We start from the raw sequence: 13,219 nt of genomic DNA, 5'->3' as shown, positions 1-13,219 counted from the left end.
GTGAGAGGCTTTTTTTTCTGCCTTGTGCCTATTCCATCTATCAAATCGCAAGTGGGGGCAAAGGTTGCTTTCTCCGATTGCTACTTGCGATATCCATTATTATCGGGGCCGAACCACCATCTTTGAGCTCCAATTGAAGCGGCACACCATGGCTCTCAACTTCCAATACCCCTTTCAATGCATTCAGTTTGTGGAGAGGCCGCAGGCTAAGCTTCTGCTTGCCTCCGCAGGCCCACGGCTGTACTCTTACTCTGCCGAGACCGGCCAACGACTTGCGAGCTGGCCACAAGATACCGGCTCAAGTGACCAAGAACCCCCAGAGAAGAAAAGAAAGGTCTCAACGGCGGAGGGCGGCTCTGTGGAAGAGTCCGAGACCGCAGAGAAGACCGAGAAGTCGAAGGCCCCGCCTGCTTGGTCGAACATTCCCATTGTCACTAGCACTTCGAACGGCGAATATGTCATTGCTGTCACAGGAGAAGACAAGTGTATTCGCGTCTTCCAGGTCCAAGATGATGGTTCATTCCAACAACTCAACGAGAGGTAAGCGTGGCCAATGATACTTTCCCACGAACTGAGCGCGCTCGTCGTTGTATACTAACGCTGCCCCCGCAGAATCATGCCCAAGCGACCATCCTCTATAGCATTGACTAGCGATGAGACCACAATCCTATGCGCCGACAAATTCGGGGACGTTCACTCTCTACCCCTCATCCCCAGTAATGAAAAGCCCGCCGTTGCTCCCAGACCGAACAGAGAGGCGAAACTCAGCCATCCTGCCGCAACCAACCTGACCGTGCACACAAAGGGCAATCTGAGAGCTTTGGAACAGCAACTTGAACTCGCCAAGAAGAAAAAGGAAGCAGGGGAGGAGAAGTCTGGCCCCTCGTTCGAACACCATCTCCTGCTCGGCCACGTCTCGCTGCTCACCGACATGCTCTTCGTATCTCTCCCTTCCGACACCCACAAGCGTACCTATATCCTGACCGCCGACCGCGACGAACACATCCGTGTCTCCCGTGGCCCACCCCAGGCGCATGTCATCGAAAACTACTGCTTGGGCCATACAGCCTTCATCAGCAAGATCTGCGTGCCGCGGGACGCTCCCGAGTACCTGATCTCCGGCGGAGGCGACAACTACCTGATGGTCTGGAACTGGACCGAGGGCCGTGCTCTCCATAAGGTTCCCTTGGTCGAGGACTCATCCGCCGCTGAGGTGGTCGTCCGCGGAATCTGGGCCACGACACTCGGGGACCTGCGACTCATTCTTGTTGCGCTTGATGGGTAAGTCCATCTGATCAAATCAACAACAACAACCGCAGAATCGAGAACGATCAACCACTAATCCTCAATCATCCTCAGATCCTCCCAACTCCAATGCTTCACCCTCGAAGCCGACGGCTCCCTCAAGCCCCAAACCCCGCTCGACCTCACCGGCAATGTCCTCGCCGTGACCAGCATCGAGAAGGACAACACGCTGCTCATCTCCGTCGACTCCGTCCGCACCGCGGGCTCGACTAACGAGTGGCGCGCAAGCCCCTCTGCCCCTTCCATCCTGCTCGAGGCCTTCCGTCTCCAGCAGGGCACCGAAGGCTCGCTGGGCTGGGAACCGACCCTGCAGTCCGCGACCGGCGCTATCAACGCCGTGGGTACGTTGGAAATCGCGGCTACCACCGAAGACAAGAAGCGGGGTGAGCTGAATGATCTATTGTATGCCATGAGCAAGCTTCGCAAGACGCCGAGAGGCGGGGAGGACGAGTAGACGAAGTCATCAAAATGAACCAATGTATACCTTTTATGAACGTACACGAGTAAACTCTTGTGAACATCACAAACGATTATGTAATTGTACATAGTTATTCTTAGATATTGACATATTCCGTGTAACAGGCCTTGTCAGGGATACGACGATATTCAGACGTTGCTACCAGTAAGAAACTCTTCCGGTGTCGTTTTGAAAGCTCCTGCAGTTTCCTGTGTTGAGAGTGTCCGTCGTAGGTGGGGCTATCTACACATTTTTGCTATGAACCCTCCAACTCATGTTTCTGCGAAAAGCCCGTCGCAGAATTGGACTACTTATAGCAGCCACATTATACCATCTCTAACCAACCCCAATTATGCCCTTGATTCATCCCAGAGGGTTCCAAGCCATTTCTAATCTCACCCACATGTGAGACCGTTGAAATTGTGAAACGCCTCTTCATGGAATCCTCTGCCGCGGGCCAAACATCCCACATTTTCTTCGCCCACTTCGCTCACCCCTACCCCCAGGAACAGGAGAATGATAAGATCAATAGAAAATAGACAAAGAAAATCGAGCTCGCTATTGACAGACGGCTAGCTCAGAGCCAAGAGCCACACTGTATCTAGTTCGGGCACAAGGGCATAGATAGCTTTTTATCCCAGCTGCCACGCAGAGTCAACCAGAGGCCACACGGCGCAAGCTATGAACACGACCATTCACAGCATACTCCTCTCGCTAGAATCCATCTATCCACAGCAAAGTTGAACGAATCCCATACAGTAAGGTACCACTACCGACCAACCACAAGAAGCCAACCACCATGCTAAGTACGTAGGCAAAACAGCCTGGAAGTATTCCAAAGGGAAGTAAAAGAGATTATATTCATATGTACAGAAAGTACATCCCACCCACAACACACACCTAGAACAAAAGACTGTCACCCGTCATCCCCACTTCGGCCAAACCTACCGCCAAATCCACCCAGATCGCGGCGGAAGAACTTGCCGATATTCTTCAGATTCTCGTTCAGGTTCGCAGTGGCGCTGCTCTCCGCGCCGGGGTTGCTCGGGGCCGAACCAGCGGGATTGGGCGTCGAGGAGGCCGAGGTGAGGATGGCTCCGCTGCCGCCACCACCAACACCGGATGTTGCGCCTGCGCCGCCTCCTCCGGGTATCGTGGTTGCCGAGGAGCCGCTCATGGGGGTTCCGAAGCGGTCGACGCCGTCCTTGGCGGCGGAGATGAGGGCGGAGCCGAGCAGGGATGCGTCGAAGCGGGTGGGGAGGTTCGTGGCGCCGATGGACGCGGCGGCCGAGCCGAGTCCCAGGCCCTGGGAGACCGAGGTGGAGGTGGGCGCAGGAGTGGATTGCAGGGCGGTTAGCATGGGGTTACTCTGCTGGAGGTTGGAGGCGTAGCGATCGGATGCGCGGTGGATCTGGAAGAGTTCCAGGAGGTGATTCTGTTCCTGGCGGCTGCGGATGCCCTTCATGTCAAGGATCTTGCGGAAGTTGGTGTTGTTCTGGTCGGCGATGTGGACGAGGTACGCCTGCACGAGGGCCTCGGGGGGTGAAGGGTGCACCTGCAGGGTCTTGAGGAGGGCCTCAATCTTAGCGAAACTGCTGTTGACGCGCTTGACGAAGCCGGCGGGGGCGGGATTTGGGAGAAGTGATGAAAGACCGGCTTTGAGGGCGTAGGCATCGAGGAGCATCTAGACACAGGTGATTAGTTTGGGAGAGGCAGCGGGACGTAGACGGTGATCGAGAATAGTTTACCTGCTCCGCTCCAGTCTCTGCAATAGGCTTGGACTGGAAGATGTTGGTGGTGAAAAGGTTTGAGATCAGCTCTACAGTGTGGTCTGCAAAGGCCCGCGCGTATTGCTGTTTGTGTAGTAGTTGTAGAGTTTCCGAGCACTTGGTCTGAGTCTTTGACAAGAGTTCGCCCACGTAGGAGCTCTGGTCGCTGACATTTTCCAACCGACTCCAGGGTATATTGCGCATTTCGCGCCAACAAGGTTCCAAGTCGATCTCAACCCTCCGTACAAGACCTCGAACGGTTGCAGACGCGATGCCCATGAATGTGTCCGCCTGGCTCTGCAGGTCCACGGACTGTTTCAAATTCTTATCCAGCCTCCCCTTGATCTTCTCCTCTAACTGGTCACAGGTCGTGTAGCAGTAATCGGCAGTGTTGAGAACCAGGATGAGATCCTCGAGGTTGGGTACCTTCGATGGTGTGTGACCACTGGGACGTTCACTGATGTAGTAGAGAAGTACCTGTTGTGCGTATTGGTCCAGGTACTTTGCAAAGACCTTCGCCAGGTCTGCAAGGCTTCCGCCGGTGGACAATTTCGCACATTGCTGTAAAGCATGTCGGTAGAAGTTGAACAGATCCGTCGAGGAGGATATCACTATGTGCGAGTCGAACTCTTCGTCCGGCGGCTTAATCGGCTGCTGCCGGTACTTGGGTATCAGTGCAGCCAGTTGCTTATCTTGAGCCTCGACCCAGACGCTGAGATAGGGCTCAAAAGCCTCCGATATAGCCTGGCCAAACACCGGCGCCTCGCTCGAGGCGAAGGTATCAGTAGAGGGACGAGCGGGGCTCACAAAGCGTCGCTCAAGCGAATGTTCGAAATCCAAGGTTTCTTGCAAACACGACAGGAGCAGATTGACGTCGATCGATTGCCCATTGCGCACCGAGCGCGAGAGGATCCCCTTGAAGTCGTCCCTCGTTCCTTCACAGAAGATATTGGTGAGTGTCTCATTAACCTTCCAAGACGCGGGGAAGATGGGCGCGTATTCCTCATCATAAATCTTCAGAATACGTCTGAACCACGCATACCGCCGCGATATGTTGTCCAGAGATCCTGCCTCCTCGTTGTTTCTGAACACCTGACGGTACTCCCGCAGTTGGAAATTGCAGTACCAGGTCACGAGCCTAGATTTGGCGTGTTCGCCCAGCGCATCCATGACCAAGCAACCCTCCGAGAGCGTCGACCTGCGCAGCCCAACCTCCCCCTTGGCGAACGCCAGCTCGAAATCCTCACAAACTTGTTCCAGGAGCTCCCTTTGTATATCTGCCACGTTCTTGCTGAGGAGAGCGATCTGATCGATCGACCGGTACGATTTGAAATGCGCCATGAGCTGAATGACCGCCTGCAGCAGCTGAGCGCAGTCCCGGTATTGCCTGGTCCGACTGAGGGCGCGAAGCTGATCGTAGGCCGTTGTCAGCATCTGCAGCCGCTTCAGGGCTGTCATGGATAGTGTGAGGTTCTTCTTCGCGTTGTCCAATTGTTTGATATCCGCCGTCATCTCCGTGATCGCGAGCTCGGTCTTGGAAGCGCGGTCGCGCACATCGTCGATCTTTTTAAACAGTTCGGTCAGGTCCGCTTTGGCGGCCTGGATGCGCTCAACACTTTCCGCATTCGAGGTGACCTGGTCCTCGACCAGGGCGCTGATATCGTCGTCGAGCTCATCTTCGTATGCGGAGAGGGACTGGGACACTTGTGACACGGCGGACAGCGTGGAAGGATGGGAGAAGATTGAGTTAAGATGGTCGATAGGATCGTAATCCGCTAGTGCAACAGATTGATCAGTGATTGTGCTTCGTAGGACGCAGGACTGAGGGTTGTCAGCCGAGTCCGCTCACCTGCATCTAAGGGGTCGATATCGGCCGCTCCATTGGAGGGCATTGAGGCGGTGGTAGTGGTAGTAGTGGTGAACATTCCATTAGCTCTTTATTATAAACACCAAACACATGCTGCAATACCAGCTTGAGCGTAGTCGCCGATTCAACATGCACACCACATTCAAAGAAGTACAGGGGGGAGGAAGAACAAAGAGAGCTAGTTAGTTGTTATGGAGTAGGATGGGTTGATCAGCTCCAAACGATTGGGGGGGGGGGGGGGAGCGGGAGGCGGGGAGTTGGTTCGGAGAAGCTCACAAAGCGCGGGCGGGAGTCCGGCAAGTTGTTCAGCACTCCGGGCTCAACACCATGGAACTTGTTGGAATTCTTGTCTGGTTACTCCAACAATCTACAATATCTATTCAAGCTTTCATTTCCTTCGCTTACAGCGGTTGACATGTGAAAATTTTGTGGATGGTAATGAATCTGCCTAGGGGGTATTGTTCTCCAATCCCCAGGCTCTTTGTTTATGGACATAATATTCGTAGTCTTGGTTGATACATAACAGGAAAAGATGGAAATAAAAACTAGATTCAGTATTTGAGTCTTCAGCCCGATTTGCCATTCGCCCGAGCCATGCAATAAGAAGCAGCAAAACAGACCAGGTCAAAGTAAGACAAAATTGTAACTCCAAGCAAACACCATTGGGATTTAGCAAAGTGTGATTTGAACCCGCCGTTCTGTCGTTGACGAGCGGCGGTGCCGAGTGTTTAGACTGTTCCGGCTAGGAAGGCTTCAGGGGGCAACGTTCCCTGTTCCTATAGATGGATTAGTATGGATATCTTTTGCAAACAGTCTTCTGGTTGGTCTTACCTTGAGCTTGGCAAAGTCCTGCAAAGCTTTGTCCAAGTCCCAGCCATTTCCGCTGATAGCCAACTCGGAATACTGCAAGGTCATTCCAGTCTGGCTCATGACTTGAATTACGAGTTGCTCTTGCTGCACTTGAGTCTCACTCTTTCCGGGGGCAGGCATGCCATACCCTTCCGGGGTGGCTGGTGGTCCCACCACCTGCTGAGGAACAGCTGCCTGATCGATAGACTGCTGCTGGGGGGTTGCCTGTTGAGCCGCCGGTTGAGCGGCTTCCTCGGTTTCTGGAGCCCATGCTTCGTTACCGCCGTACGCGCGACAACATAGGATGTCGTTGATGACTCTCACTCCACCCGCGCCGCCGCCAGGGCCTAGTACGAACGTTCTGTCGAAGCTCCGCGTGTCAATCTTGGAGCCCTTGCCGATTTCGTCGTATTTACCGTGAACTGTGATCAAGAGGCCGCCAACACCAGTGGGACTCTGGCCGGTCGGATCAACCAGTCCTGGGATGGGATAACACTCAATCAGCCAATCCTGAGGATGCGCCGCGATATCCGGGTGTCTTGTAGCAGGAAGGCTGTTCCATAGCTTGCGAATTTTGTCCGCACCGTTATGCGATCGAGACATTCTTGCGGTCAAGTGCGTGATTCTAAGCAGGTTCCTGCTATTCTTGATGTACGCGTCCCAGGCTGCAACATCAGCTTGCTGGGCTCTGGGAGCGGCGGTGTTGATGTTAAGAGTGAATGTGGATTCGTTGTCGTATACGCTATCAAGCAAACCGTTCCGGTCATTGTCGTAGCCCGAGAAGAAGGCTCTAATGAAGTTCTCGGCAATGCAGCCCTCGTCCCGGAAATACGGTGCCTGGACAGGAATCGGGGATTTCTTCAGTGCGGCCAATTCTTCTGCGGTCCGAACTTCGATACCATTGAGGACTCGGAGTTTGAGATACCACTTGAGCATGGTGTCCTTGAACGTAGGGTCGGCACTGAAAGGGGTGTTGGAGAGGTCCAGGAGCTCGAGATTTTCGAACTTATGGCGCCATGCCAGCAAGGACTGTGCGTCCTTGAAGTCGTTGTGCGAAAGGTCGAGGTTTTTCAAGTCTGGGAAAGCTTGCGCCAAGGTGGTGACCATCTTAAGATTCTCAAGCTTGTTGGCCCTCAGACTGACACTCTCGACCGCCCGGCGACGCGCGGCGGGGCTGTCGAATACCAGGCTAAGATTCAGCTCCCAAACCTTCATCAGCGCAGGAAAGAATTTGGATTCAGTTGAAGTGCTTTGGAAAATCCCCATGGCGATGAGATCTGGATCGTTGTGTAGATCCGAGAGATCAAGGAGCTTATTTTCTCGGTTAAACCGCTTGGCGAGGAAAGCAGTCATCTTAGCCTTCGTGTCGGCGGCCGTGGGCGTGCTACCATTCACAGGTAGCATCGCCTGGTCTATCCCAGCTTCATCATATTTTTCGATTTCCAAAATTTTGCCTGCAAAATTAAAGCCGTTGAGCTGAAGCATTCTGTTCAGCAGTTCCGGCTTGATAGACACGATGATCGCGTCGCCTTCGAGCCGCGACTAGTGAACGTTAGTAAGGCGCAAGAGACCTCCCATGATCGCGATCATCCCAAGGAATAAATGCCATATGAGCGGAAGCAAGTGTCGACCGTCGTTCTGGAGGTACCATCACTGAAAACGAGAGCACATCGGAGAGGACGACGCTGGTGATAACTCATATGTCGATGATCGCAAGTTCTGGTGTTGCACATACCTTAGTGATCCTTGCGCGTGCGCTAGCTCTCGCGTCGGGTGGGCTGAGTTTCTTCTCGAGGAAGGCGATTAGGCTTTCTTGGCCGCCGTCGGGATTCGATTTGGCCTTGCTCCCCTTCCAGTTGTTGACCCTGACCTGTTCCAGATTACTGGCCCGGCCACCTTGGCGGATATTTGCTTGTTGCGATTCCGAGTTGCTGGAAATAGCCTTCTGAATGGCATCGATAGCCCGGGTGGATGTCTGAGACCGTGTTCCAGAAGAAGCGCCGGATCGAACAGAGTCCCCACGACCTCTCTTCGCACGGGCCTGAGACGTATTTCCATCCATGACCAGATCACCTTCCCGATCGACCTTTTTCGCAGCACCCCGCTTGCGGATGCCCCCGCGATCCGAAGCGCTGGGACGGCCTCGAGCCTTTCCGTTCTTCATAGTGGACAACAAGGAGAAAATTCGTGATATGGATGGTATTTGTCGACAAGATTGTGTTTTAGAAGGAGACGAAGTCGGGCGTCGACGATGCGAAGAAGGCTTTTGTAGGCAGATGGAGCGCTGCGCGCTTTGTCGTCCAGAATCAGGCAAGCGGCATTCAATAAAAGATGTTGAAAGAAGTCGCTTACGAGGTCGAGTGGGATGAGATGAAAGAAAGAGTCTTTGAGACGGTGTCCTAAATTTGGGGAACCTCTGGTGCGTTTAAGAGAGTACCACCAACCAACCTCGGAGTGGAGGTTTGAAGGAGGGGAATAATGGAACAATGAAAAAGCAGAAGCTAGTTTAGAGACAAGTCAAAAGAGTCAGCAGAAAAAGTGACGTGCACCCGGGACGATGCGCATCACGTGAGCGGGCAGCAGACCGCCCTGCAACTGATAGCTACCACGTGACCCGCTATCAGGCACTGTATCCAAGCATGTCCAATCAGAGTCTGTAGTCTGTCCTTTGGCACTGTTGGTAATACCTTCGTATTGATGCATGCACGTCGGTAGATAACCGTACCGCGCTAATCTATAAGGAGTAAAATTGCAACAATACCCCCCGTACTCGGTATTGGCCTGATACCCGCAGCGTTAAGTCCAGTCAGTAGTTCTCCGCTTCAGCTTTAACAGGACAGCTTGTTCCATTGAAGTCGCACGCCAGTCGTCACTCCCAGGAGAGGATTTGCTTTGTGCTGGAAACTTACTGTCCTACCACCTCACTCACTCATTCACGTACGTCCCCTGATCTATATCCCAAGATATTCTGTCCCATTGAGCGACCTCAACCCAGTTGGCTAACATTCAGCTTCAGTCATTATTTACCAGGCGCCGCCCCTGCCTTGATCGCGGGCACTAAATAGCTGATCTCCGGTCCATAGCGAAGACCGCGCACCCTTCCACATACACGACGACCCTCTTCGCATGGTCGTCAATCTGTTAGAGAGATGCCGGCCAAATCACGATTTACAAGGTTAGATGCGTTCGCCAAAACGGTCGAAGATGCGCGCGTTCGAACCACGTCTGGAGGAGTTATCACCATAGCATCGTTGCTGGTTATATTCTGGCTTGTATGGGGAGAATGGGTGGACTACAGGCGCGTAGTGGTTCTGCCCGAGTTGGTGGTCGATAAGTCAAGAGGTATGAAGAAACACTCTTCTCTTTTGCATGAGATTGCATGAAAAACGAAGCAAGACTGACTGAACAACTTTTGGCGCGAAACAGGCGAGAAGATGGAGATTCATCTGAACATGACCTTCCCCCGACTACCTTGCGAAATGTTGACCCTCGACGTTATGGATGTGTCAGGCGAGCAACAGACGGGCGTGGCTCATGGTATCAACAAGGTGCGCTTGACTTCGGAGGCTGAAGGAGGTCGCGTGATTGATGTGAAAGCTCTGGAGCTGTAAGCTTGGAATCCCCTTGTTCTTCCTTGCTGGTCACTGCTGACCGTGCCGCTTCCAATCTAGTCATTCTTCGAAAGAGACCGCTAAGCACCTGGACCCTGATTACTGCGGCGAATGTGGTGGCGCACCCGCACCTGCCGGTGCCATCAAGGCTGGCTGCTGCAACACCTGCGAAGAGGTCCGTGAAGCTTATGCCCAAAAGCAATGGGCCTTCGGCAAGGGAGAGAACATTGAACAGTGTGATCTTGAGGGGTATGCGGAGCGCATTGATGCGCAGCGCCGGGAAGGCTGCCGCCTCGAGGGTGTCCTCCGCGTCAACAAGGTGATCGGCAACTTCCACATCGCGCCCGGGCGCAGTTTCACCAGTGGCAATCTCCATGTGCACGATCTCGCCACGTTCTTCGAGCCTAACCTGGCCGAGAATGAGAAACACACCATGACCCACGAGATTCACCAGCTTCGATTCGGACCTCAGCTGCCTGACGAGCTGTCCGATCGCTGGCAATGGACCGACCACCACCACACCAACCCCTTGGACAACACGAAACAGGAGACTAGCGAACCTGGCTACAATTTCATGTACTTTGTCAAGGTGGTCTCGACTTCGTACCTCCCCTTGGGCTGGGATCCGCTATTCTCGTCCTCCATCCACAGCGCCTATGACAAGGCCCCTCTCGGAGCTCATGGAATTGCCTACGGAGCCGAGGGAAGCATCGAGACCCACCAGTACTCGGTGACCTCCCACAAGCGATCCCTGCGAGGCGGCGACGCCTCCGACGAAGGCCACAAGGAGCGACTCCATGCCGCCAACGGTATCCCCGGCGTCTTCTTCAACTATGACATCTCCCCGATGAAGGTCATCAACCGCGAAGCTCGCCCTAAGACCTTCACCGGATTCTTGACTGGAGTCTGCGCGATCGTCGGTGGTACTCTGACTGTGGCCGCTGCCATTGATCGTGGGCTGTATGAGGGCGTCAACAAGATGAAGAAGCTTCATTCGCATTGAGGTTGTGCTCTGCTGCTATGTTCAGCAGACTACGGGAGACATACACAATAAAAAAAATAGAAAAAGAACAAGATAAGAGAAGTACTCGAAAAATCAAGGGAAAACAGACAGCTGCGCAGGAGCATCAGCAAGGCAGGGCACTCAGGCAGTCCAGGCGTTTTAGGTCCATACACCATGGTACGTACACATACTATCATATCCATTGGAAGTTTGTATTAGCATATTTCTCAAGATGAAATCAATTGAGTGTTTTGTGGTATAATCTGTTTCTATCCGGTAATCCAGTAAGACAGGGCAGAGATCCAGTGGCGAATGCCGGGGCCCTGGAATCTGGACTCCCAGCAAGCATGGATGAACCAAACCCGGGGGGTGCGGCCACCACCGCTTATGACGTTATAGCAACTAAGTTAGCTACTATTACACTCCCTCCCCCTCTCGGCGCACGCGACCGATTCCATTCCTTGAGGCCTTCTTTTTTGTTTCTTCTAACTGTAGGCTATGATGTTCCACGATTCCATGAGACCATGTTCACGATCTGCCGCAAACCCAGATTATTGATCCGTCCACTCGAGCGCATCCTACCGTCTCCCCGCCACCATGCCTTAATAACCTCCGCGGGGTTGCGCTATTATCCCATTCGAACCCAGACGACAACCACGCCGCTCCCTCCGCATCAATTCCCTACAACGGGCTTCGCGAAGCTTGATCCGTCGGAGGCACTGGAAGAAGAGCAGCTCCCCTACTATGAACCGAAACACTTCTACCCTGTCCACCTCGGCGAGGTCTTCGCGGCCCGATACCAGGTCGTCGCCAAGCTCGGATACGGCACCTCGTCGACCGTTTGGCTTTGTCGAGATCTTCTGTACGTTTCCCCCCGTTGGAGGACATGATACATGCAACTTCCAAAGAGTCGCACAGCGAAATGCTTCGCACACGGAACAGACGAACGAAGGCAACTGAACTCAGCCCCTCAGGACCCATGGATACCGCACCCTCAAGGTATGCGCGCAGGGCCACGATCCCGCGCACGAGGTCGCCGTCTCCGAGCACCTCCGAAACGCCCCGGACCATGCAGGAAAGGCGCTCGTGCGGCTGGTGCTGAAATCCTTCGTGGTCTCCGGACCCCACGGGAAGCACCGGTGCCTGGTGTACAAGGCCTGCGGGATGAGCATGACCAAGTACATGAATGGGTGCACCCTGCCCACGGAGCTGGGGCAACGGAGTCTCCAGCTGACCCTAATCGCGCTGTCGTTTCTCCACGCGAACCAGACCGTCCACACCGGTAACAGCCTTGTCGCCCCTCAGTTTCTTGATCCTCTCATCTGAATCAAGAGAGACCCTTCGCTGACCAGCAAAACACCAACCAAACAACAGACGTCTCCCCCAACAACATCCTCCAAAAGATCGATGACAGCGCCATACTATCCGCCATCGAAGAGGACGAGATGACGCAGCCGATCGCCCGGAAAGTCCTGGACGACCGGACCATCTACCGCTCCCGATCCATGCCCGCCTGCGAAGGGCTCCCGGTTCTCTCGGACCTCGGGGAGGCGCGGTTCGGCCACGAGAGATACCAGGGCGATATCATGCCGGGGATCTACCGCGCGCCTGAGGTCATTATGGGGATGGAGTGGGACTGCAAGGTGGATATCTGGTCCATTGGTGTGATGGTGAGTTGTGGTTTCCAGCCCTCGAAGAATCCCGTACCCTCGATCTACCTGTACCCCCCACCCCCCGCTGATCCGATCCGAGTGAATAGGCATGGGATTTTATGCAAGACGAGCATCTCTTCTCCGGCAAAACCCACGGGGTCCTGTGCAACGAGCAGCATCTCGCCGAGCTGGTCTCGCTGATGGGGCCTCCCCCGCCGGAATTCGTCCAGAGGTGTAGTAGTAGTAGCAGCAGTAGCAAGTGTGCCAGACTCTTCGATGAACGAGGTATGATCTACCCCCAAGACTACCCCTGCGACACGGTTCGAACTCGCTGATACCAACTTATCGGTAATGCAGGAAACTGGAAGGGCTCCATCCGCATCCCGCGCCAATCCCTGGACCAACGAATCCAGCACTTCCAGGGCGCCGATAAGACACTCTTCCTGAATTTCCTCCGGCGCATCTTCCGGTGGTTGCCGGAGGAGCGTCCCTCCGCGGAGGAGCTGGCCCACGACGAGTTTCTGATGCAGCCGATCCTGGCGGCGAGGAAACAGAAGTAGTAGCCCTTCAGGGCAAGTTCGGATCATGTCGTTAGATAGACTAATTTAGTTGAGCGTTTTGTATAGTCTCTATACCGTGATATGATGGCGACCAATAGATCATGCCGACTGCCTCTGCATTCCTTTCGCCATAGCACTTGCATACA

At 54.1% G+C, this 13,219-nt stretch overlaps 5 protein-coding genes across 5 annotated transcripts; 3 read left to right on the top strand and 2 right to left on the bottom strand.

Annotated features, from left to right (window-relative positions):
* Positions 1–90: 90 nt before the first annotated feature.
* Positions 91–1,761, top strand: trm82 (putative tRNA methyltransferase; the record flags this gene model as incomplete). Its single annotated transcript, XM_025591681.1, has 3 exons — positions 91–540; positions 613–1,281; positions 1,360–1,761. The coding sequence occupies exons 1-3, from the start codon at positions 149–151 to the stop codon at positions 1,757–1,759; spliced, it is 1,461 nt and encodes a 486-aa protein (XP_025442295.1). The 5' UTR covers positions 91–148.
* An 841-nt stretch (positions 1,762–2,602) lies between these two features.
* BO95DRAFT_442890 (putative GARP complex subunit Vps53) lies at positions 2,603–5,620 on the bottom strand. Its single transcript, XM_025586548.1, has 3 exons — positions 5,381–5,620; positions 3,511–5,306; positions 2,603–3,446 (listed from the first exon to the last, which is right to left on the bottom strand). The coding sequence occupies exons 1-3, from the start codon at positions 5,421–5,423 to the stop codon at positions 2,679–2,681; spliced, it is 2,607 nt and encodes an 868-aa protein (XP_025442294.1). The 5' UTR covers positions 5,424–5,620; the 3' UTR covers positions 2,603–2,678.
* A 368-nt stretch (positions 5,621–5,988) lies between these two features.
* On the bottom strand, positions 5,989–7,837 carry BO95DRAFT_133845 (mRNA export factor mexA). Its single transcript, XM_025580534.1, has 2 exons — positions 6,230–7,837; positions 5,989–6,174 (listed from the first exon to the last, which is right to left on the bottom strand). Exons 1-2 carry the CDS (start codon positions 7,730–7,732, stop codon positions 6,127–6,129), a joined length of 1,551 nt encoding a protein of 516 aa, XP_025442293.1. The 5' UTR covers positions 7,733–7,837; the 3' UTR covers positions 5,989–6,126.
* Positions 7,838–9,081: 1,244 nt separating this feature from the next.
* Positions 9,082–11,117, top strand: BO95DRAFT_413834 (retrograde cargo receptor ERV46). Its single transcript, XM_025584297.1, has 4 exons — positions 9,082–9,184; positions 9,264–9,589; positions 9,674–9,854; positions 9,919–11,117. Exons 2-4 carry the CDS (start codon positions 9,397–9,399, stop codon positions 10,859–10,861), a joined length of 1,317 nt encoding a protein of 438 aa, XP_025442292.1. The 5' UTR covers positions 9,082–9,184; positions 9,264–9,396; the 3' UTR covers positions 10,862–11,117.
* A 197-nt stretch (positions 11,118–11,314) lies between these two features.
* Positions 11,315–13,201, top strand: BO95DRAFT_514512 (protein kinase). Its single transcript, XM_025591680.1, has 5 exons — positions 11,315–11,723; positions 11,836–12,143; positions 12,236–12,531; positions 12,621–12,798; positions 12,871–13,201. Exons 1-5 carry the CDS (start codon positions 11,386–11,388, stop codon positions 13,071–13,073), a joined length of 1,323 nt encoding a protein of 440 aa, XP_025442291.1. The 5' UTR covers positions 11,315–11,385; the 3' UTR covers positions 13,074–13,201.
* Positions 13,202–13,219: the final 18 nt, after the last annotated feature.

Source organism: Aspergillus brunneoviolaceus, assembly GCF_003184695.1.
Source record: "Aspergillus brunneoviolaceus CBS 621.78 unplaced genomic scaffold BO95scaffold_34, whole genome shotgun sequence".
Classification (NCBI taxonomy): domain Eukaryota; kingdom Fungi; phylum Ascomycota; class Eurotiomycetes; order Eurotiales; family Aspergillaceae; genus Aspergillus; species Aspergillus brunneoviolaceus.
This window is presented reverse-complemented; position numbering and strand designations above follow the sequence as displayed.

What these genes read in the sequence shown, in the direction of transcription:
- BO95DRAFT_442890 (XM_025586548.1), bottom strand. Translation starts at nt 5,423, where the DNA reads ATGCCCTCCAATGGAGCGGCCGATATCGACCCCTTAGATGCAG. An exon ending in TATCGACCCCTTAGATGCAG is followed by an intron (nt 5,307 to 5,380) that starts GTGAGCGGACTC and finishes CTGTTGCACTAG; the next exon opens with CGGATTACGATCCTATCGAC. An exon ending in CAGAGACTGGAGCGGAGCAG is followed by an intron (nt 3,447 to 3,510) that starts GTAAACTATTCT and finishes ACCTGTGTCTAG; the next exon opens with ATGCTCCTCGATGCCTACGC.
- BO95DRAFT_133845 (XM_025580534.1), bottom strand. Translation starts at nt 7,732, where the DNA reads ATGCTTCAGCTCAACGGCTTTAATTTTGCAGGCAAAATTTTGGAAATC. An exon ending in AGGACTTTGCCAAGCTCAAG is followed by an intron (nt 6,175 to 6,229) that starts GTAAGACCAACC and finishes ATCCATCTATAG; the next exon opens with GAACAGGGAACGTTGCCCCC.
- BO95DRAFT_413834 (XM_025584297.1), top strand. Translation starts at nt 9,397, where the DNA reads ATGCCGGCCAAATCACGATTTACAAGGTTAGATGCGTTCGCCAAAACG. An exon ending in GGTGGTCGATAAGTCAAGAG is followed by an intron (nt 9,590 to 9,673) that starts GTATGAAGAAAC and finishes GGCGCGAAACAG; the next exon opens with GCGAGAAGATGGAGATTCAT. An exon ending in GATGTGAAAGCTCTGGAGCT is followed by an intron (nt 9,855 to 9,918) that starts GTAAGCTTGGAA and finishes CTTCCAATCTAG; the next exon opens with TCATTCTTCGAAAGAGACCG.
- BO95DRAFT_514512 (XM_025591680.1), top strand. Translation starts at nt 11,386, where the DNA reads ATGTTCACGATCTGCCGCAAACCCAGATTATTGATCCGTCCACTCGAG. An exon ending in TGGCTTTGTCGAGATCTTCT is followed by an intron (nt 11,724 to 11,835) that starts GTACGTTTCCCC and finishes TCAGCCCCTCAG; the next exon opens with GACCCATGGATACCGCACCC. An exon ending in CAGACTCTTCGATGAACGAG is followed by an intron (nt 12,799 to 12,870) that starts GTATGATCTACC and finishes TCGGTAATGCAG; the next exon opens with GAAACTGGAAGGGCTCCATC.